Raw genomic sequence first — 25,327 nt, forward strand, 5'->3', positions numbered from 1 at the left:
AAAAAAAAAAAAAAAAAAAAAAAAAAAAAGAGACAAAAGCCATTGTTGGCCTCAAAATGCCAACTTCTCTACACGATACATAAAACACTTGACCAAAATTTCATGTAACCGCAAGTAAATGTATTTGAAAAAGAAAAATTTAAATTTCAATAAGGTTTTGTGTTTTATTAACACAAGCCAAACCATAACAACACATACATGTTACCTACTTACATGGCTAAACAAAGAAATTCATATAACGCTTGTTATAACAATAGTGTTGAAAAACTTTACCACGCTGTTAGAAAGTGGGTTTCAAGCATTGTCATGTAAACCAGATTTATTGTTATTTATCACAGTATTTATATATATATATTATTTAAATTTATTCATGCGCAAGTATATTGACGTTTTTTTTCTTTTTCAATTTTTTGATTTTATTTTTTTTTTCAATTTTTTTTATATGTCACTTCTTATTATTTAATGTCTGGCATCATTGGTGAGGTTTGCAACGATTTTTGTTGTGTGTGCTTTCCGTTTTTTTTTTTTCCGATAAATGTTTATATTTAAGTCTTCTTTTTTTTTTTTGTACATGTCTGGCGCTGGACCTTGCTCAATATAAAAGAAAGTGTGTAGTGTATTGTGCATTACTGAGATGAAATAAAAGTAGATAATGGTTTTGAGGTTTTGTTATTATATGCACATGCATAGAAATTTGCTTAAATGCATCGACTGGGAAAGTAAAAGAAAGCTCTTGTGGTGGTGGGTGAAAAATAAGATGCGTACGTTTTCTTTTTTAATAAAAACTAAACGTGCACCCAGGCTTTATGTTATAATCTACTGCGGCTGGCTGATTGTTAAACGTGAAGTTTCACTAAACTTGACTTTCAGTAGCGGAAATTTTTTGTCAGCTATCATGTTGCTTTGCCTTCGTAACACCAAAAACCCTTGCAGGCATGAAGTTTAAATGCCTTTAAATACTTAAAGTATCGCATAATCTGATTACATGCATATGAATATCGTGTAAGTTGCAATATTTTCCGAAGACCTTCAATTGCTTGCTTATTGAAACGATTATAATGAGAGCAAAGCAATTTTACTTTCTTTGCAATATTGCCGTAATCGGACAGAAGTTAGAGCGCGCAAGGTTTTAATGAAAACTGCAAAAAATTATTAGAATCTTATTTTAAAAGCGGTAAACGAAATCTGCAGACGGCAAGGTAAATTAAGAAATGCGATGAAGAAACGTGACATCCAGTGAACCTTTTTACAGTTTAAAAAGAGTAAGATAGAATACTTAGCACTAGGTTATCAAATAGGTAATATGTTGGTTGATTGTGTCTTCATCTTAAGCTCAATATTCAGCCGTATGTAGAAGCTCTGATATTCCGCGATGTTAATGTAAACCAAGCCACCAGCTGGTGATCACAGAATTACAACACTGTTCAATACTGCGTCAACGAAGGCCACTATCACGAAACACCAGCAGTAGTCGTCATAAAATACACCGTATTCTGCAAAGGAGGTTTTAATAAAGATTGTATTGGACAAGCGAGCCAACGAACGGAGAGTCAACTTACCTCTTGACCAGAAGATGACCGCAGATAATTGAAATCTTTAGGTGATGTAAAAATTGTCCTTCTTTTATATAGTTTCTAATAATCGTAGTATACATGTTAAGTCATTGTCAATGACCTCACTCTATTTCTTGTTTTCACAAAAAATCTCAGACTGTGCAGAGTTTAATCATCGATGCGTAATCTGTAGTAAACAAAACAGCTGTTTGTAGTGACAAAAAGAATAATTCGTTAAAAACATTTTATGTCCTAGACCACCTGTAGTGGAATAATGTGTAAAGTTTATGGGGATGTATTTATGCAGCAGTCACGACGACTGGAGATAGACGCACTTTCCAGTCGTTCTTCATTTGAATCGCTCTTTCATTTGATCTTTCATTTGTCTGTCCATCTAGCCGTCTTATTTTCTTCTATTTAATTTAGAGACTGCAAACTTTGAGGAAATTTGGTACACCGGAGGGTCCTGGAAAAAACAAGGTCGTAGTTAATTGCAATTGCACTTTTGACTGTATGTGTGCAAATAAGATAGACATATGTTTTTTAAACGAATTAATCATGTTTATTTCCTAATTGGGGCACCCAGATTTTTATAAATTCAAAAAAATGTTACGAAATCTGCCATATTTTCATACTTTGTCTCCTTATAATGTTGTCTCCTTATAAAATTGTCTTGAATAAAAAAAAAACTATTCTACGCGTGATGAGCATTTAGTTTATGTTCTTGTTTTTGTTTCGAAGAATACATAACGTTTTCCTACGATTCCAGCGACTGAGAAGCATCTAAGAATCATTTAAGTGATGAGTGCGGCAGACTTCTTTTTGGCACTTTTCCAAACTTTATTAGTTTTCGTATATTTGTAGATTCAACTATTTTAGATTATGTCACATAATCAATTGTAAAGCAAATTCATTTCAGCGATTGTGATAAACAAAACAATAAAAACAGATTTTTTAGCTCTGTTCAGAAAAGTATTTGCGAACTTGTGGGCAAAAATTCCACGGCGGGGCGAAATGGATTTTCGAAAGCAACTTTATATTTAAACATTAGCTAGCTATAGTTTGCTTTTTGCTTTTCAAGTATTTTTAAAAGGCCGCAGCTGTTACTGTAATAACGCTAATGACAATAATACGGTCTTATAATTAATCTGTTAATCATTTCCCCCCTCATCTTGGCACAATAGCAAGTCTTTGTTAGCTGAGCTTGGTACTTTATGGCTTGATCCAACGAATCAAGTCATTGCTAAGTAACTCTACCAATAATAATTGATGCAACTGCAGCAAAAGGTAGGCGTACTATTTCAAGGGTCATGATATTGCGAGATTTCTGTACGAAGGACCCCATTCGATCCCATATACCAAAACTTGATCAGGAAATGTTTGGCCGGAATGTCTTATCTTGTCCGCTGTTCCTTCCTCCTATAAAGACGAGTTTCAATAGATAATTAATTGTTCGCTCGAACAGTGCATCGTTTCTTGCGGCGATACTCAAATTAGGAAATTTTGAAGATAGTCTCAAATGACGATATATTTTCTCGACACAAAATTCGAGATTCGATTGAGCGATGGGAAAAGGTAGAAGCCAGCAATGGACAATAATTTGATTAATTTGTTTAATTATTTTGTTTTACAATAAAAACAATGCAAAAATGGTCTATACCGGGCGCTTAGTATGGAAAGGGCTCTTAATATTCTTGACTACTAATTAGTATTAGGTTCTTGCATGTATTTTGAACATATTTTCAATGAGAAAAGTTGGTACCATATAGTAAGTCATGTTGAAAATTCGTCGCGTGCCAGCTAAGCGATGCTGAATCGATCCGAGCAAGTGGTAATCAGTAGAGGATATTGGCAACCCTTGCTAAGCGGAGCCGGGTATTGCCATGCAAGGGAATTACTTTGGGTGCGGTAAGCGCTATAGCTCAACTCATAATATATTACGCCTCACTGATTCCAGCGCTGATGCATAACAAAATTTTATGACCAGGAATATTCTGCTTTGGGGTCAATGTAGATGTTTTTCCTGGGCTAACCCATGAGTTTTTGCACTCGCAATTGCCGTAGTAGATTCACTCTTCATCGCCAGTCACAATACGCAACAGGAAATTTCTTTTTGTGTCTGCCTAGGCGATGAAAGAAAATACAATTTTGAGCGTTCCATGGTTAGCGCCTGTATACGCTGAATAAATCAATAATACTAATTGGAAAACAGTTACGTATGTAGAGAAAGGTGATGAAAAGGCTCGGGATTAGCCTTTGTATACATTGAAATTTCGCTTTACTTCTTACATTTTCTTTTTTCGTACATTACTACCATTAGCTACCATTAATAAAAGATACTTTTGGAAATAATCGTACGACACGCATTTAAATAATATAATATTGAGCGTAGCTTGATGTAGGTTATTCTCGAACCATAGCCCATCATAGGAGAGGAGGAAAGCGTTTTCTGAAATCAGAACTCGCTGGCATTTTTTCTATTCGATTAAGTAAGAGAGTTGCGCATACGTTACTGCAATCCTGTCTTTCGCTTACATTATTCCCGAGAGAATCTTCTAAGAAATTTTATATGAATGCATTTGCAGTTACGTCTTTCAAATTGCCAAACGATTTACATCGGCTTAGTGTGACAAGACCTTACGATCATGTGTGATCGTTTCCATTCTAATAGTGTGTATTAATGTTCTCTTTTAATTTATAGATAATTTATTTTAATTTAAATTTATAAACTTAAATATAAATCTTAATAGGCATGTTTTTTGTCAATCTCCTTACTCAAGTGGATTTCTCACATTGCAAGTTTATTACAATACAATAAATAAAAAGCCATTAAAAATTATTGTTATTATTGCTCAATATTGAATGTACGTGAATAAAATTGATTTCTTTAAACTTTCACTTCTTTTCTTAACAAGTTTGTTTTCTTTCCTTTTTCGAGACATTGTGTGTGTTTACCTCTGTTTTTTTTTTTTTTTTCTGAAACGTTACCCGAAAAAAATAACACTAAATTTTATCTTCATTCAAGTCTCTGCGTCTTCAGCTCTTTTTATTGAAAACTGAAAACTGGTTTTGGGTTTTGGTTTGGGTTTGATTAGGTTGTTTCTTTAGTGGTTTGCTGACAATCAAGCGTTTTTTTTTGTTGTGTTTTACAAATTTCACTTAATTTATAATTACATGACTTGGGCGTAAAATACCATATGTTATGATAGCTTTTTTTTTCTTTTTTTTTTTTATGTAAATGGTTATATAAATTTGTGATAAATGATAAATAGAAAGTTTTTTTCCTTTTTTTTTTTTTTTTGCTTATCAGCCATATATTAGTTGAGGTCATGATTCTAGTTTTCTGATGCATTTTATGGAGGTTAAAAAAGAAAGAAGAAAAGTTTGGTTCAATATATTGCCTTTTTTTATAGGAGATTTAGCTCACTTTTTGCCCGATTTTTAGCTTCAAAAAGCAGATTCTGGAAAAACTTAATCATAGTCTAAAACTAAACACGTTTATAGAACATCAGAAATTCCCTCTCTCTATATGAATTTGTGATTGATCCTAAACACAAAATAAATTATAATGTTTTCGGGATAATTGTCACAGTTAAGTTTCCATTTAATCTTATTTTCACGATAGAATTTTAAATAAATATTTTTTTTTATCAAGCTTTATAAGCTAATCGCTGGAATGAGTCATGCTCTTATGTGCGCAACAGATACGTTTTCAAACTTGATTTTTTACTTATCAATTTTGTAGGTTGTAAACCTTCCATAACCACGCCGGAAGGGTACATGTGGATGAACAAACTTACATCATTACATTGTTAAATTCGACTTCAGAATCTAGCGATAATCGAAGGCTGTGTATTTGTATAAAATTCAATATATGTTTGCTTTTCAGTGACGGGCTTTCGAAAATTCTCAATTCTCAATACAGCACATCGTTCAATAAGTTTTGTAGGATGGCATATAGGTGCACTCTGACCATTAACATGTTGAGAGTGCCGATCTTTAATTAACGTTTATCAGAATTTCGTGACATCCGAATCATTAGCTACCCGGTTCCAGTTGCTTAATTGACTCTCTACAAACGATGTAAAAACCATATAGATTCGTCAATAGATGTGTGGTATTTCTATACCATCCTACGAATTTATTGAGTGACGTGCTACATATAAAATAATCATAAAGCAAATATGAAATTCTATAATTATTAACGATTGTAAGTCTTATTTAAATTCCAACTGATTAACTTTGACGTTGCGTACATATTCTAGATTCTAATCAAGCTTATAAGCTGTAAATATGATTATGTTCGAATTTTTCATGATCTTTTGATAGAGTAGATAAAGCTTAAGCTGCTGAAACCAGATAACATATTTAAAAAGTCTTTTTAGTTTAGAAGTTGCGAAGCTTCACGAAAATTCAACTGTTCAGCAAAGAAATACTGTCCGGAAGTGATTTATTACAAAAGTAAATACATAATAATTGAAAATTGATGTGCTTTTCGGTTGCCTTGGACATTGTTTTCCTGAACTAAAAAAAGTACAATTTTTTACTTATGAAACCACTACATGTTCGTTTATTTAACTAAAAAAAGTTTAGGCCTCTGCTGATTAACTTCTTTTACATCGAAACAAAGTAGTATTATTATGTATGTATTGTATAGATTGGTTCAGAATTGTAAAGAAATCAATAATATATTTATCTAATTTTAACCGTTATTAACAGAGAACTTGGTATTCGGTGAAAATAAACTTCCATAGGATTATATTAAATCAACTATCCAAAGTCGTATTATGCTTGACATAGTAGTAAATAATCAAGCAAAATTCCAGAGTGCACTTGCCCATCATCACTATGTTTTGACACTGTTCTATGAACCTGTTTGTGAATTAGGGAGAAATTATTATATTATTTTCCTTGGAGGAAAGTCTTTACGTCAAATTTCAAACGCTTTTCCAAGCGCTCGGAATAAATCCCTACTGGAAGGTACGAGCGTAATGTATTTATTTTCAACTTTTATAATATCCTAACAAATAATTTTAGAAAATTTTATCTTTACTTGATGACAGCAATTCTAGGCAAAATTACGTTAGGGTGGATTAATCGAGGCTGCCATTGAAAAAACGTTTTCTATATTAATTTGCATGCTGTAAAGCAATATATATATATCATGTTATCGGGTAAGCAGTTGAAAGCAAACGTTACCGTCACACCATCACCGTCGACCATTACGTATTTTAAACAATTCGTTCAATACCATTCTTTACATATTGTCCAAATGATTTGCCATATAAAGGGTTACGTTTGATGCGAGCTGTTGTAACGAAGGTTTCCTGAAAAATAGACCTATATAGTCATTCAGACATCCACCACAAAACATTCCTATGTGCAATCGCTATTCAGGAGAAGGTTTCATCATAGTTTTCATCACACAATGCTGCAAAGTGTTTATATGGGAGGGTCACTAAAATTGTAATCCATTGCTATCCAAGTGTTCTAAGTTCATTTAATTTAATATAACAAAATACTATTTTTATCCAATTTGTCTTTTTGAGAAATATTAATATTGCAAAATGTTTTCCATATAACGATCTTTTCAAGTACCTTTTCAAAGTAGTGTTTGCTAAAAGTTTTCCGATCTAATCCTTTCTCAACATCGATAACGTGTGTGTGTACCAATTATGACAAAATTCGATAAACAGACATTAGATAGGAAGAGACTGACTGAGATCTGTTGAAGAAACATATAAAAACATAATAGTGGGCTACGGCCGACCGTTGAAGACCCTACACGAATTGGTTTAATACAGTTACTCAGATAACGAATTTTTAAAATAAGGCTCTATTTGAGAAGAGATCGGAAATTGTAATCCTATCCGAATCATTTTCAATAGGATTCATCCTTAGGTAAGAAGAGATTTCATTAAAATTTTTGGACCAATTGCAAACTGAGGGGTAAGCTCAAGAATACATGGACAGACATCAGGATGGGCAGACAGACGGATAAATTAAGTTTGGCATAATGAAGGATAGTTCGGCCTCTTTCGGTCTTTCTTCGTGCTGAGCACATCCGCCCAAATTTAATATATCCTCGTACCGCAAGTAGTATGGATATAATTATTTTAAATTAAAAGTATTTCTATCTCCTTGAGGGTGGTCCTTGAGGGTGTTGCTTAGATTCGTACCGCTACTATGAATGTTGTTTATAGAATATAATAGCAAATAATGTGTTTTTAAATACAATTATTTTCACAACATTTTCACAAAAGTCGACGTGAAGTGCAAAATGAAAATTATATGTAAAATAAGTTTGGAATTAACATAAAAATCATTTTTGAGTATCGTAAATGATAAACATGTCAGTTGACTTACTAACACGTCTGCCTATTTATTGTCGATTATAAGGATTCGAGCCAAGTCATAGCTAAGAAAAAACCTTAGTTAGTTTATTTTCTAAGCGAACTGCTTCTTCATTTTCAATGTTGTACATGCGTTGCAATAACCATCCAAATTAGTCATACATTTGCAAACTAAAGAAATTGTTTTATATATGAGTCCTGGAGAAGAAGATAGCTTTTTTTTAAAAAGCAAAACTCATAGCATATAGGGTGCAATGTTCCCGCAAAGTTGTTGTTTTCGATCGACTTTTGCTTAAAAAACACCACTGGCCGTTTGGTTTGCTAGGACAAATTCATGAACATATGTACTTTAACGATCGTTATTGTAAAAAATAGCACATCATTGATAAAACTTGATGAATATTTCATGATCAGCACTATTATAATTAACAGACACATCTGAACAAACATTAACAATTTGAATAACTTGTTGTTAGCTATTAAAAAATTTTTTAAAAAACAAAAGAAAACAAACACAAAATAAACTCAAAACAGTGTTAAAAACCACAAGGTTTCAGAATGTGTAGGGAAAAAAGTCTGTAGCTATTTTAATTTAATATTTTTTCATTACCTGTTGCAGAGAGTGTGTGTGTATTGCATTTCTTGTAATGCATAGAAATGCAATATATAGTCGAAACTGCATGTAGGAAGTAAGGAAGAAGTTTGCGAAATTACCCTGAGGAGAGTCTTGATTACTTTTCGTTGCTCTTGTCAGCCGATGGCATTACCGATGCCCTTAAAGTGAGAACGGATAGACTTCGAACAGTGAACTTGATGATAAGGGCGATCGGACATTATCCTACCATTGATCTTGGACGCTTAATATATATTCGATTCCTGCCTCGGAACTATACGTAGATATATGAAGTTATCTCGCAATGATATTTTTCTTTGGCTTTCGTACACTCCTCTTCCCTTTTCTCGTATGGTGAATGAGCGCATTTGTACTCTTTTTCTATGCGAATTGTGATAGTTTAGATACTAACACATTCTTATAAAATTCGCTTTTGTAAGATACAGTCCGTACCACTAGATCGTGGATATTTTGTTCAAGAGAAATACACTTCAAAGTTCTTTGATTTACAATTATATTCCTTAACAGTAGGATCATTTATTTACAATTATGTTCCTTAAATGTGGGATTATTCACGATTTATTTTGGCCGTACTCTCAACTTCTTCTTCATGTTCTTGCCCGACTAACTCTCCCTTCCACAAATATTCTAATTATATACATTTTTACATGCATGGCACTATACCCAAATTTATGGTTTTATTTTTAATCTCAGCCTGCTTTTCCTCTAAGCGTTTTCATCGGCCTGCAGCCGCATGACGCACCTGCGAATGTGCATTTGGTTTTTCCTTCTTTAAGGAGTTTATTATTAGGGAAAATTACTTAATTGACATTAACTGGATTTGGGATTTTCGCAACAATATATATAAGCAAAATTAATTGACGATTTTATATTATGATTAGGTAATGGGATGGTTATTCTTCCAAAGCATGTTAAGCTCGCATTAAAGCTCGATTGCGCTTAAATGGCTTGTGATTAATAGGTCCGCCTGGATGTTTCAATTTTAGGTTTATTTTGCTAATAATAATATTGCTTATACCTTTTATATGAAAATGTATATATAAATATATACACATATATTTTTCTACAATAAATCGATGTTTTCTATACCAGCTGTCGAAATTTCATTTCTTTCGGTTTCTTGAAGATAAATGCGGCAGATATAGAAAAAGACAGTCGAACTTTTTTAACCCTTTTACTTTTTTTTTCAGATTAAATTCTTTTTCAAAATGATGTCCGGAATATTTTAGAAATTTTAGTTTAGGGCATCAACATTTTTCTTAATAAAATTCTCAAATACATAGTCCATGGTACATAGATACGGCCAGTTCTACTTTCATTCATTCATTGGAAGAATGGAAGCATTGCTCAGACGAACTGTGAGTAAGCAATTGAACAGTGGGAGAGAGTAAAGGCATATCCTATGAGTATGTATGCATAGGCCATGCGTAGGTGTTTTTTTTCAATGACCGTAGTGGCAGCGCACTAGCAACTAGTGGCTCTTCACTTTCGAATATCTTCGAGGTATGGACCCTTATACATTCTTGATCCTACCTTCCCAGCTCTCGCCTGAGATTAGAGGCCCGGAAGCCGCCTTCGTGCGGCCTTATATCGAAACGTGTCTTGAAAAAAGCCGGCGCATATCTTTCATCTTTTGGTGTCCATTAACATGACCGTTACTAGGTTGCCTGACGTAACTTCTACTTCCAAAGGTCTGAAAAACCTCTTCCTCGGACAGACGCATACATTGTGTTGCGTCTCGTCGTTTGTGCCTTAGCACAGGTCACATGCGTTGTCTGGTCGTAAGTTGAAACGGAACAAATAAATCTAAAAATTTCCATAATCTATGAAAATCTTGGTTAGGAAAAATTTTTCTTGTCCGTGTTTCCCCCGCACCCGTTTTTCTACGTTTGGGGTAAGGGTGTAGGTTTACCCTCCTTTTGAGATAGCTTTTCATCACAGCTGCCATTCTGTCAACATTATCTGTCGGTTGGCAATCTTAAGTCTTCGCTGCTCGTTCAATAGTAGCTCGATGAGTAATATTTCAGCCAAGATCGCTGCTGTCGAAACTCTGCGCCAGGTCGATATCTTTCTCAAGATGCGTAGCTTTGAACACATTTCGAGCTTCTCCCCGCAAGTTGGCGCGTCATAAATCATTTGGGCGTAGGGTACACTACATCTAAATTTTCACCCCGCCAGTTTTCGCCCGCTCACCTTTGACATAATTTTGCTCAGAATGGTTGTGGTTGACAGCGCTTTATCCGAAACCATCTTAAGGTATTTCACGAATGTTAACTTTGTATCTAAATGCACTCCCAGACATTTCAAATTACAACCTAATTGAATACAGTATCCAGTATAAAGGATATATATACATAAGTAATATTTAATGCGTTGATGATTTCCTTTGGTTGGACTATATTAAGCGATCGGTAGGAAGAGCGATCAAATTGCCGTGTATATGAAAGTGGTTTTTTTGTTTTTTAATTACAAACAGAAAATTCAATTTACATTTTTATTACAGAATATATTATTATTATTATTATTTTTTTTTTTTTATGTTATTATTATTATCATCACTTCCGTTTTGGCATCAATTGCTGTATTAAAAAAAGAAAAAGAACGCAATTATGACATAATTTTTTTTTTTTTTTTATATAAGAGGTAATTAAAAAACTTTTTTTTTTTTAGAAAAGAGAACAAGCTGTTCGAGTATTTAATAACATTTCAAAATGCATGATATGTAAAGTAGTAGTTAAGATTAAAGGGTAATTAAACGGACATGTAATGAATTAAGGATCTGACGATGATTTCATAATATTTTCTACTTCGATTAAGAAGCGAAAGCACCTTCCAAAACTAAAAAGTTCTAAGCTTTATAGACCGTATGCATGAAGGAATGAATATTAAGTGCACATACACACTTATGATACGTATTAAGAAAGATTTTTCAAAGCTTAACCCTATATGTCATCGTTGCGTTGAGTGAAATTTCTTTCAAGTCGCCGAATCGTTTATAATTCGTAAAGGCATTTTTTGTATTATTATATATGCAAACTTGTCAAAAAGTGAAAAAAGCCAAATCGAGTCGATTTACAAATCTGTTTGTACCACTTGTTTGTGGGATTACTCTTTTTTCTCGATTGCTATTAAGTTTCATTGGCAGTTTGTGTGTATGTAGTAAAAATTTGCCTCATATTTTTTGTTTGCTGCATATATAAAAAGTTTTAAGACAATCTCTTTTATATTATTATTTGACTGCTCTTTATAATGCGTGCTATATATGTGGCATTGTTTGTTGTGTAAAGTTTTCATTACTATTTGAACTTTTTATCGTGTTTATTCCATTTTCTCCAGCTTACCAGTTGACAATAATCTTTTTAAGAAATTAATCATTATTTTAATGCGTTTTATATATCAATTATTTTAATTTTCTGGTACCAGTTCGTACCTTGTTGTTATTGTATTTAATACTGTTTATAATATCGTAATGATGCTGATGATAATATTGCTAAGTCAACCACGTTTTTTTTTAAATACACACTTTCTCGCAACATCCCTCTTTATCGCTTTCTCTTTCTCTTCCCCTTTCTCTTACACTTGTTTTTTTTTTTTTTTTCTTCTTTTGTTTTTCTTTTCGTTTTATACATAAAGTTGAATGAAACTGTCTGTTTATATTGTGTATGAAATAATATACTCGTTTTCGTTTTCGTATTCGTTTTTATTTTTGTTTACGGTTTACTTATTTATTTATGTTTTTGAACGAAAGGGTTATTGAAATTTATTAGTACAGAAACATTTATATAATGTACATAGGGAACTGGAACATTTCATTTTGACTGCCTACTATCGTAAGATGATATATGGAAATGATGCATGAAAATGAAGATATGATAGTCGGATGAAAAGCCGTAAATAACGTTATCGATGTATTTTTTATTGTACTATAGAGCAAACATAAGAGTATAGGAGCAACAGGCCACCGGTTCATTAAGCTCTCCTTTAACTGAAGTGCGATCCAATTTCCAAACGTCCTTCTTTGATGATTGCAAAGGGGTAGTAATACTTTACGGAACTCCTATTTTTCTCTATTGAATAAAAAAGTCGACTTATCCAACAATATGAACGACGTGACCTTTGATTCATACAGAGTGCAGCTAACGTTGCGCGAACATTTCAACCCTTTAGCCTAAGCCTGTTTGATTGGCCTTCAGATTGTTAAGCCCTTTAAAATCTAGAAGTGATTTTTGAAGTGCTCTTATTGAAACCCAAGTAAAGGGAATTAAAGTTTTGCTCCCCGAGGAAACTCCACTTTTTCGTAATTCTGGTTCGCCATTGAATCGTGGTTTTATTGACTTTCCGAACTGATCGGATGAGAGAGATGAGGAAAAAATATCATATCAAATTTCTGTATTACACTTTAAATAAAGTTTTCAAATCAAGTAGAAATCATTCCAATAACTTCACTATGCATTTGCCCACGCAATACCTAAGGAAGGCGTATGTATTGCCTACGTTTGGCCTTACATAATATGTAGAGTCTCCTTTGAAACCATACATCGCTTTTTCATTTCTTTGTTCGAAAGTTTTGTTTAGCGTTGTTATATCCATCACCCAAGCATGGGTGCTATGTTCATTTTGTCAAAACATTTGCAACGCCCAGAAGATAACTAACAGGGAGCCCACAAAATGTACATAGTCAAATTCGCAATCGATTTAAACATGTCCGTCTGTACGTCTCGGCGTTATGCCTGTTTTAAATATTCTCCTGGCCTCAAAAATAAAGCTGTTGACTTCAAATTTGGTGAAGACATTGAAAGATTCTGCATGCAAGTTGGCATTGAAAATGGGATAAATTGTTTAAATGGACACGCCTACGGTGTTACGCAAACTGAGATGATCTTCGTTTTGCAAAAGGAATAAAAAATTGATTTTTTACCTGTTAGTCAAGAACTACAGCAAATAAGTTCACAAGCAATTATACAAAGATGGAAAAAATTTACCACGCCTACTCAATATGATAATGTGTCAAAATTTAAGTTGCTTTTAAATACCTTCATAAGGCGCAGGAAAAAATTAAAAAACCCCGTGAAGTATTCTTCTATAATTATTGGCCAGTTTCAAATGTAGAACGTGTCCCGCCTATTCGTTTGTCCACCCGTGTAGTATTTGTGGTAAACATTCTCCGGTTAGCGAAAATATAAATATCGCTTAGAAATTTACAAAAGAATCTGGAAGCGATCTAAACTTTTTAAAACATGCCTACAACGCCCACAGCCGCGCCCATTCCTTAGTAAAGAGCATGAAATTGGAGTTTTTTTAATTTTTTTTGTCTTTTTAAGGATAATCGCGATGGGTATAAATAAAAAATTCTCGTCACTGGTTTGTTTTTTTTTTTTTTTTTCAAAGAAATGAATATTATTTCCTATCTATCTACATTTACATATGTTAATACCTGCTTATAGATGAACATTGAATGATAAGGTAATAAGTAAAACAACTACATATGATCTCTTCTCAAATTTGGAAACTGCCAACTAAAAAGCCTGTTTTCCCTTCTTATTCTTGAAAAACGGTCAATCATCATAGCGCCATGCAATGCGTTTTATACTTACGCGGACGCGGAGTTGTCGAAGGAGTCTGTCACGACCATATCAAACTTCCGTCCTTACCGTTCTATCGCAACTTTTCTTTTAAAAGTTGAAAGGGTTCTCTTGGCGAACCGTTGACCGTTTAATTTAACTTGCTTGTAACGTTAATTGGATGCGCTTGAAAAGAAGCTTAGCTAATTGATTGATTTTCTATTGTTAGATATTTTAATGTAATTGAATTTTGTATTTCGAATCTTGAAGAAATCGCACAAAATAGGCTACGATACTGAAATATATTGATTTGGGCAATTACTTATGAATTGTATGAAAACCTACAATACTTCATTTTGTATGACTTAAGCTACTACCTGTTTCTGATATATAGCAAATAGAATAAAAAAAAACTTTCTACGACCTCTAACAGAATTCCTATATTATAAAAAAAGAGACAAAAAAAAAAAAAAATAAATAAAAAAATAATAATAATAACAAACACAAAGAAAACCGCAGTAACACACAAAAAAGTAAATAAAATAAAAACAGACCTTGAGAATTTCTCTGATTAACATATAAAAAAAGACAGAATTTCTTTTTTCTTTCTTTAGAAGTGAAAAATTATAATATTGAAATTTAATTAAATCAGCTAAAAACAAGCCATGACATTCGCTATAGCACTTTTTATCGTTGAAAAGAAAAAAAATCAAACCAAATAAAATAAAGATATACCATAATACATTTAATGTGACCTTGGTCTTGCTCGGATTATTTATATACGATGTGTATAGGAACCCTCTGTTACTTTATCTAGCATAAAAGCAAAATTGCAGGTGAAATTTTACAAAAAAAAAAAGAAGTGAAAAATAATCTTTTAATTGCATTAAGACGTGATAAGAATTGCTTTGTTAGCAGAGAAAGAAAAAATTTACATAAAGAAAGATTTTTTTTTTTAATTAGTAGAAAAAAAGCCTTGCAAAGTTAAGCATTACCTTTCGCTGACATTGTGTTTATACCCTACACCACTTGTGGCGCAGGATATATTAAGTTTGTGCGGGTATATATAGAACATGAGGTAGATCCGGTCGATTCAGAATTACTACTTGAATCGATCTGAGTTTGTGTGTCTGTCTGTCCTTTTTGGTATACTGAGTTGCTTCGATCGAATGAAAGGACGAACGGTATTGAAATTGTTTTGGATCGGTCCACTCTTTCGACCACCACATCACCTTCCTACATAATGCTTTATTTTGAAAAGTTATTATATGAAAGAAAATTTCTCGACAAAAGTCGCTGAGCAAGAGTATTTCGACATTCTAAATTTGTGTAAGAAATTTGATTGGGCGTGCTGAGATAATTTTTTGAACACGCTCGCATAACCGATAAACGAATCATTATATGGTAAAGAGGTATCATTATTTCAATAATTCATGGTGAAAATTAATTCATAATAATAAGTTGACATAGAAATCAACATTACCGAATTTGGACCTCGTATGTTTATTTTTTTGGATATCACCATAACTAAGGAGTCTCAGGATATATAAACTCTTATATGCGAATTGTTAACATTATAAGATAGTTTGTTCATGATAGCAATTTGTCTGATAAAAAATGAATTACATTTCTTGGACCCCACTCCCTATATAAGATTTCTCGCAAATACTTAGCTCTTCAGAAAAATGTTTAACGATGAATATTTTACGACGAAAACTGGTTCATAGAGTAATAAATTAAACAAGAAAACTAATAGTAATGTGTTTGGATCATATAGGCCTATTTTTTAGATCCTGATATATAACAGGGTCATCATGAAAACCAAACGCTTATATAAAGAGTGAAAGTCTATTTTTTAGGTTTTTATGACGGAAATTGAAAAATAATAAAATTTCTAAGCAGTAAATTAAGTTTAGTGGCAAATTTGGATAATGTGTAATGTCTAGCGTATTATTACCAGTACAAGTGAATAACTGTCCCAAACGCGACGGTGGAGTGTATCTAAACGTTCGTCTTGGCCGACTATAACGCTCCCCATTCAGTTAGCGATCAAAATTCTTATATTGAAAATCTACTATAGTTATTAAATATTTTGAAATATGTTTTATTGCCATTTTTCAACCATATACTGTACATTTGCAACTTATTGTTGTGTTTTATCACCAATAAAAGCGAAGAAATTCGCCCCCCTAAGTAAAACTCCCCTAGGGAAACGGGTTAGCATCACTGCATTCTCTGCTGCTATCAAGACAATGACATTAGCAGTGATGATAATGATGATGATAATGATGATGATGATGATTATGATGATGATGACGATGAAAACTGGCAGACTGGTTTCAATCGTGAATTTATTTGACCATTCAAGCACAACACACGGAATGGCAAAATTGAAATATCTTTCCACCTTCTTTCCTTCCCATCGTTATGCTTTGGTTCTAAAAGTGAACGTCTTTTTTTGAATTTGAAAGTTTCTTTGCTTTTTATTTAAAGTAGGTAAGTGGCATTAATTAGGTGATGGAACGCGTATTTTATAATATAATAGTTAGACATAACGGTGCAACGAGTGTGAAAAAGTTAACATACTTTCTTTCGTTATAAATATATTACGTTTACGTGTATGTGGTAAGCAGAGAAGCAATTACTTTATTGTTTTTGTAATATTCAAGTTCAATAAACTGGCAAAGTTTTTTATATATAAAAATGCAATTCAAGTTCAATAATAAAAACAAAAAATTAACCAAAATATTCATTCTGCTTTATTATTATAATTCATATAATAAAAACCAGCTAAAGTAAACGTAACAGCAACCAATCATTTGTTTAAGGAAATCTTGGAGAAATTCACTTATACATTATAAATACATATAAAGAGAGGAATGAGCCGAGAGGAGAGAGTGGGCACCTTTGTTGAATAAATTATATAAATTAAGATTAAAAAAAATATTATAAACTTTGCATGTGTCCAGCCCCGTTCTTTTTTTTTTTTTTTTTTTCATATATCAAGTATGGGTGTGTGTTTCAATAAAATTTCAGATTTCAAGTTTAAACTGGCAGGCGTTAAAAGTTATGGGAAAATATTGTCATGTTTTGCGAAAATCACACAGCAATGTACTGTATATGTGAATAAAATTTCTTTGACAATTAGAGAAACAAGCGCACAAGCAATACTATATGTATACACACGATATACTTTATATACACACGTTACACATGCATATACATATACATTATATGGTGTATAAAAGGCAGCAGTTAATTTGGTTGCAAATGAATGAATCATTATTTCATATGAAAATTCGTCACTGCTTTTGATTATTTTTTTCCCTATTGATTGTAAAATTATTTATAGATTTTCAAGCCTTAAAAGGCAATTAATTTCCTTTTTTATTTTTGCTTACAATGACTAAACGAAATGGCTTAATAAAATAGTGAATTAAAATGGAAAATAATACATTAAAAAAAAAAAAAAAAATTAAAAATAAAAGAAAAATTTTTATAAATAATAAAAAAAGAAGCAGATTATTTTTAATCAGATATAAAATATGAATCAAATAATTTTTTCATAAAATTCTCTTATATTTTCTTGCAGATGGTACTATGCAACGTAATAGCAGCAAAGCAAGTCATCCTATTACAACAAAACAACATCATAAAGAAAATCACAATAATAACCTTAACAATAATCAGAATAATAATAATAATCAGCATCAACATAATTATCATCAACAGCAACAGCAGCGACAGCAGCAACCCCAACCATTAACAGAACAAAAACAGCAACAATTCCAATCACTACCAAAGCAAGAACAACAACAACAGCAACAATCGCCGCAAATGCCGTTACCACAAACGCATACACAACAACAACAACAACAACAACGATTACAGCAGCCGCAAGTCCAAAAGAATAATTCTTCGGATTCCGGCATATCAACAGCAGCGGCTCCAATCAGTAACGGCCAAAATGCAAATAGTGTCAGTAATATTAAACGTAAATCACGTAACTCGAGCAAACGTCAAGACAATAACCCTAAAAGTAGTGGCAACAATCGTAATAATAACAATAATAATAATAATAATATTAATCATAATCACAACATTAACAATAATATTAATGCCGCCATAACAGCAACAGGAGCAACAGTAACAGTCGCTCCAATAGCAGCGACCACATCAGGAATCAATGCAAACCATAATCATCAAAGACATAACACCACAGCATTTGTAGTTAACGATTGGCTACAAGAAGAAGTCGTTTATTGTTACGGATCCCGCTTAATAGCTTCTAACGTCGAAGGTAAGTTCTGCCTCTACCTTGCGATTGTATCGCAACGGAAAAATTTTCCTTTCGAACTTTACATTTTTCTAAAATGCTTTGAATTTGTTGCTGTAGTACAACATACGCTACATTTATCAAAATTAAAAACGTTGTGTGTGTTTTTAGGTCATACATTTTCCCATAAACTTATCTTAAGAACAGTGCAGTGAACTTTCTAGTAAGCAGATCACGTTCTTGATTTTCGGTTTCGATGATCTCCCTATCTCTCGAGTGCTCCTTTAAAATGGTGGTTACCCTTATCTTAATTAAGAAAGCGTTCTCTCCATGAAAATTAAAAGATGTTAAGTTTTCTGAAATGAGGTAAATGCTTACTCTCCCTGTTGCTGGCCGAAGTATATATTTTAGTATTTTGTTGTTTTGTTTAATTTCACGCCTTATGGGATTTTCAGTCTCATCATGTTATAATGAAAATAAATATTGCTCTTAAACAAAATATTGCCCTTGATCGGTCCGTTTATGCATAACTTTCATATTCTTTATTAAGCAGTTTCTGCTGAAGCTCCTTCTGCTATGGTCGTCTGATATGCTTCACATATATCAATTGGTTTTTTAGGCACGTGGTGCTTTAGTAGGAGTGCCTAATATGGAAAGCTGACGAGTTATCCCTTTTACAGCACCGAAGGAAAAAAAAAATAGAAAATAGTTGAGAATCCAAAAATCTCCCTAGACATTTTCTTAAATGAGAAAAAGTGAAGGTCCTTTAATGTACCACTTTCAAGTTAATGGAAGTAAGAGAAGCCATAGTGTAAACTAACTTTTTTTAATTATTATTGATTATTTATTATGTATCTACCTACACGCCTTCCCGACCACCACCGGGCGTATCTTCTGCGACAGGAAAATGAGTGAACGGACTTTTTTTTACTCCATACCAGGGTTTTTATTTTTGCGGCTGGGTATGCTTTTATTTACTCATGAATTTCTCAAGTTTCTCTTCGCAAAATTTGGACTAAGTTTTCCTAATCCTCGTCATTTCTTTGCTTCTTCTCGTTACAATGTTACTCCTATGCGCCAGTTTATCAATGTATTTCACGGCTTATGAATAGTAAGCATAATTAAAAACTTACTTAATTATGTCTTAATTCGAGAAGACCGCCCATTTAAAAATAAAAGCTTTTTATATTTACTGTCGAAGGACATGTTGTCAAAATATTTGCAACGTTCCGAAAGAAATTTCAGAGATCCTATCTGAAATATAAACTTTTGATCCTCAATCAATTTAACCTATCTGTCTCTCCGTCTGTATAATATCTAGGATGAACATTTTCATGGCCGCAAGAATAAAGACATCGGCTTCAGAATTTGGTAAAAAGATGAAAGACATTGGGTCCAAATCTCTGCTTTCGAAAACAAAAAAAAAAAAAAAAAAAAAAAAAATTGGATCTTTAGCCCATTACTACATAAACGATATGAGATATAGCAGTAAAAACTTTCACTTGGAAAAAATCGACCTTGATGCTCACCCAATATTATATAATATAATAAGAGGCAAGAAAATTAAATACGGTCGGGACCGAGTCTTTTATACGAAAAGAGGTAAAAGAACAAAATTCTCATGCTCTATAATATTGGCGGGCGCAATTGATTTCTTCTATTTTCAAAATAAAAGTTTTTGGCGCCGCGGTATGTGGGCGTTTATAAGCGTGTCCTTTGAAATGTTTAAGTCAATTACAAATTTTTATACGATATCTTCATCTTCGCTAACGGGAGAATGTTTACCACAAATATTACAAAGTTACGCAGACAGACAGATGGACCGACGAACAGGCGGACATGTTTAGGTGCATTCAAGAATTGTACCTGGCCAAGAATTTGTATAATTTGTGGGGTTTTTGGAACTTGTTTCGGCGTGTTTTAAAGGTATTGAAAAAATATGACAAATTTTTATACACTATAACATTGGAGGATAGGCGTAGTCAATTTTTTTCATTTTTTGTGCATAGATGTTACAGCATCGCCCATAGAATAGGCGTTTATATTTTTGTACATTTATTTGCGCTATACCGTTGAAAAACAGAGGTGTTGTCAATTTACGTGGTGCTGTGCGTTTGTCCTTTGACTGATTTGGCTCATTTTCAATGCCAATCTGCGTGCAAAAACTTCCAATGTTTCTGCCAAATTTGAAGTCGATAGCTTGATTTTTGCGGCCAGGAAAATGTTTGTTTACAACAGACATTACATACATAGACGGATAGATGGACATAGTTAAATCGATTTGGAATTTGATGCTGATCAAGAGTTTTTATGGGCGTTGCAAACCTTTTGACAAAATGAGTGTATACTCCTTATATTTCGGTTATAAAAAAAAAAAAAAAAAAAAACAGGTGCCATAAAAGACCCATTTGCAGCTGAATATAATTTTCTCACTCGTTATTAATGGCACAATTCAATGATGTGATTCTCTTATCGGATGTGTGAAGCGCGCATATCGGAGATTACGAGAATAGCACATGATCAAAAAAAAACAAAAGCTCATATGCAAGCGTAGTATTTCTCGACTCCTTTATCTACCTTGGAAGTATTGGTGGTGGAACATATTCCAATCCATCATTCTCTAATAAATTTGTACCATAAAATTTGCGATAATTGGTTTTTCAAGAAGGAGGTGAAACATAGCTTTTTCATTTATTTATTTTTTAACAGCAGAACTCATCATTAATCAATTAGTAAAACAACAACAGTTTCTTGAAAACATTTTTTTTTTTTTTCTAATTTAAAATGTGCTTAAATGAGAATGTCTGGTTGTCCAAGCGACCAACACAGCTTTTTTTTTGCAGTTTTCAAAGTAATCCAAAAATGTGGATGTGCCAATATTCACATATTCTTTAGTAAAAAATGTATTCTATGTATTACGTGCGTTTGCGTTCGTTTTTTTTTTTTTTTGGAATATATTCCAATAAAGTTTTTAATTATTTTGTTTGTCACCCATAAAAAGTGCAATTTTCTGGTTTTTCGTTTTATTTTTAAAATATTTGTTGTTTACCTCTTTTTCTACTGATAATAAGTAACAGTAAAAAAAAACTTAAAACCTGACATAATAGCCAGTAAAATATTCACGTTAAACGAAGTAATATATATATATATATATATCAATGCTTTACTATAAATATGAATAAAACGAAAGACAGAAAAAGAAAAACTTTCAGCAGAAGAAACAAATAGAAAAGCGAATCCGCCTGAGTGGCCGAGTACGCAAGAATCTCGAGCAGCAACTCCGTGGTCGTGGGTTCAAATCTCAAGTGCGGTAAAGTTTTTTAATAAAGCCGAAAGCCTTTAGATGCTAGTGCTTTAAGACTTAGGTCTCAGAATTCATTCCCCGGCTATATTAATAATAATAAGCGAATCTTATAAAACTCCTATCCTATCCATCTCCATCTCTGGCAAATGTATCGGAAAACGTAAACAAATTTAAGCCCGATAGAGGGAATTCTTATAGCGTTATTTATAGAAGAAGATTTTTGGTTATGAAAACGTGAAACGATTATGTACAGTACACTTTGGCCACCTGCAAGCTATTCGTTCTATTTCTTAGTTTAACTTACCTATTACAAAGTCAATGTTATGCCAAGCATGAGGGGGGAAATATTCAATCTGTCGAAATTTTTTCAGTGCACAGAACGAAGCTCCCGAGACCTCATAAGGTATATATATGTACATATTTTTAATCAGCACTTAATTGCCATTTAAGCATGTCCGCCTGTCTGCCGGGTCGCAAAAATGCAGCAATCGGCTTCAAATTTGGAGAGAGAATGCAGCCGTAGCACAACATAACCTGACTTTAGCCTTGTTTTAATCGTTGGTTATAAACCACAATAAATGCAGTGACAAAAATTTTTGTTTTATATTCTACTGATTGTCCTGGAGCACCTGTACAAAAACGGAAAATTCGGCCACGCCTATTCAATATTATAGAATATTAAAATTTCGTTCTATTATCAAAACGGAATACTAAGCTCGGTAATGGGTCTAGAGAGATCATAATAGTTTTTCAATTTGAATTTCAATTTCAACTTATTCTGTAACTAAAGAGCTCAGATAAACCTCAAATCCATGCATTATTGTTATGCAGTTTAATATAAATATGTTTTCAATGTGCAAGTAAATTATATAACTCTGTAGTTATACGCGTAAGGTCTGTTAGGATGCTTATAAAAAAATCTCTCATGGATAAGAGATCATTGCCAATACATAGTTTCAGACTATTCCAAGTAATGAAGCATTGCCCAAAAGCAAATAGCCGACGCCGCTGGCAATAGTTCTTAGATTTGATGGGAGATTGTTTCGACAACGAACGCAACACGCTTATTGCAACAAATGACTTTCCACCGGCTAATGTCCGTGATAAGGGAAATGACAATTTGGAGACTGCTACTAGATAAATGTACATGTAGATATTATAGTATGTGGATAAAATAGCAAAGTCTTAACTCAAGGGTTTTTATTATTATTATTATTTTTTTTTTAATATGACCAACCATTCGGGGGATGCGCCCTATTTGGGTGACAGGAAAAAGAAAGGCATAGAGAATTGGTGACCACAGCCTAGCGAATGAATGTATGTCCAATCGATGAGAATGCTATGCATTATAAGCTGACTCATATGATCTACGGGCAATGAAAACCCTATTGCACTTGAGATTTGAACGCGCGACAGCCGATTTGGTAGTCGCGATTCTTACTAATTCGGCTACTCAGACGGTGATCTTTAAGAAAGAATCTTAAGAAAGGATAAGAGAATACATGATGTCAGAGATATAAAGCGCCCGATTTTATGGATAAATAAATGATTTTAATTTAGTAATAAGATCATATTTAAGAAGATATTCAGTAACCAGGTCAGGTAGACATTTAGATTGTAGTGTTGCGCAAAATTAGATCAACCTTTGCGTTCGCCATAAGTAAATTATAAAATAACATAGCCTAATATACAGGGAGAAAATCGTAGGATTATCCTGTCAAGGGCCACTTAATTTTCACCTTTTTGTTGACTACCATCCTCTACTTGGACTCAGTCCTTTTTTGTTTATTTTTTCTTTTTTCTACCTTGAATTTGAACCAAATTTGGTATTCATGATATAGGATTGAAAACGTAAAGAGGTAAACGGTAAATAAAGCCACTGCATGCGTAGTTTCATTTAACAAATTATATCATTTTAAAGATAAAAAGATATTATCTCTCTTCGATTAAAAGAAAACTGAAATTTATTATCTACCTAAAAAGGGAAAAATGCGTGCAGAGTATCTAAAATTTTGATTTTGGAAATAAATTATTTTTGTTTTGATGACATGGCTTTTAAGTTAAATATCTTGCAATATCTTCCTTAATTATTTTGTAACGTATGTGTGAAGGTTTTTCCATTCATTTGTTGTGCATTTTGGAAACCTTGCTCACCTCATACATCACCAGAGATTGCCAATATTATGTTGTTCATTATAAATATATATTTTTATATTATATATTTAACTGTTCGATAAAACAATTGATGCTTGCATAAAATAAGATATTAAAAAGAAAACAAGTAGAAAAATTACGATTGGCCGTTACCCTGAAAAAGACTTAAGAAATGGAAAGGAACTATATCTTTGGATAAAAGAAAGAGAGTCAATGTTTTGAAAATTTTCCATCTGTTCGCCCATGAAATCTTGTGAAAGAGCTCGACAAAATAAAATGAAATTTATGGAAGTTGGCGCGTCGCCTGTTTCGAAAAATCATATTTTGAAACATACGTGTTTAAAGGCCTGTATAAGGTCTACGGCACTTGTGGTACGTGAGTATATTAAGTTCGGGCGAATGTACGAACCACCCAGAACGAGTTGAGATAGACCACTTTTTATTATACCAATCGATTCTAAATCACTGCACTCAAAATTTTTCTGTCCTTCTGTCCTTCGGTCGGCCTGTTTTATTTTCTTACGTTCAACGGAGCGGCTCCAATTTTTGAAATATTTTCATGAAATATGGTACACGAATATAACTTGGAACGCTATCGAAATTGGTCCGGATCGCACCACTTTTTCGAGCACTCATCTTAATAAAGACTTATTTTGAAAATTCGTTATATGAATAGCTATCTTTTTATCTTTATATTGCAATCTCCGGGACCACAAAAGTGCTTTTCATGCTTTAAAAGAAGTCTCTTTTGCTGAGGCGAAAATTTAATAACCAAATTCATAGTTCATATCAAAAACTGTATCCCAAAATTTTATTCGCTCGGCAGAAGTCATTGAAAGCTCTGCAATCAGGTCGTCGTCGTCGTTGCCCCCCCCTCCCGGCTCCACTGCATATCTATAAAAAGGCCGTCTCAATGGAGCTGCATTACTATAGAAATGCTTACAAATTATTTAAGGATATTAAAAATCCAGAGTTAAGAGAACATAAGGCTGTGTATGACTTCTCTTCCGGAAATTATTTGGTGAGATTTAAGGGAACAATAAGAAATTTCGAAAAAATAATTAATTGCCAGTAATGAATTGTTTCCACATATTCTAAGAAATCCAAAGCATCTATTAAAGAATAAGTGTGAGCAACGCGTATCCCCGTGCCCCCAACCCCCCCGGCCTTAAACAAAACGCAAATAGTATTTGAAAAATTTACAAATTTATTTACTTTCCTTTCATTTATTATAAATTTTTTTTTTCGTTTTATTGAAAAGCTCTAAACAACGTCATATGTTAAAATTAACTATGAATAAATATTTGAAAAAAATGTATAAAAATTTATTAAGAGTTAAGTTAGAAAACAGAAATGGGAAAAAAACAAAAAGAAGGAAAAAAAACAAAGAGAAAATATTTAACATATTTGAACAGATATTTTTATTGTGAATCATTGAAGTATAAAATTAAGTAAATAAATATTGCCATTAACATATTTTTGACATATTATT

General features: G+C 32.8%; 1 protein-coding gene across 9 annotated transcripts in view; it reads left to right on the forward strand.

The window, feature by feature from the left end:
- LOC119637492 (putative mediator of RNA polymerase II transcription subunit 26) overlaps nt 1–25,327 on the forward strand; it is a 74,896-nt gene that overhangs the window by 33,554 nt on the left and 16,015 nt on the right. For all 9 annotated transcript variants that reach the window (XM_038033527.1, XM_038033521.1, XM_038033526.1 and 6 more), the window contains one exon: nt 17,694–18,401. In XM_038033527.1, coding sequence (XP_037889455.1) covers nt 17,694–18,401 — 708 coding nt within the window. The remainder of the gene's footprint in view (nt 1–17,693; nt 18,402–25,327) is intronic.

Source organism: Glossina fuscipes, unplaced genomic scaffold, assembly GCF_014805625.2.
Source record: "Glossina fuscipes isolate IAEA_lab_2018 unplaced genomic scaffold, Yale_Gfus_2 59, whole genome shotgun sequence".
Lineage (NCBI taxonomy): Eukaryota > Metazoa > Arthropoda > Insecta > Diptera > Glossinidae > Glossina > Glossina fuscipes.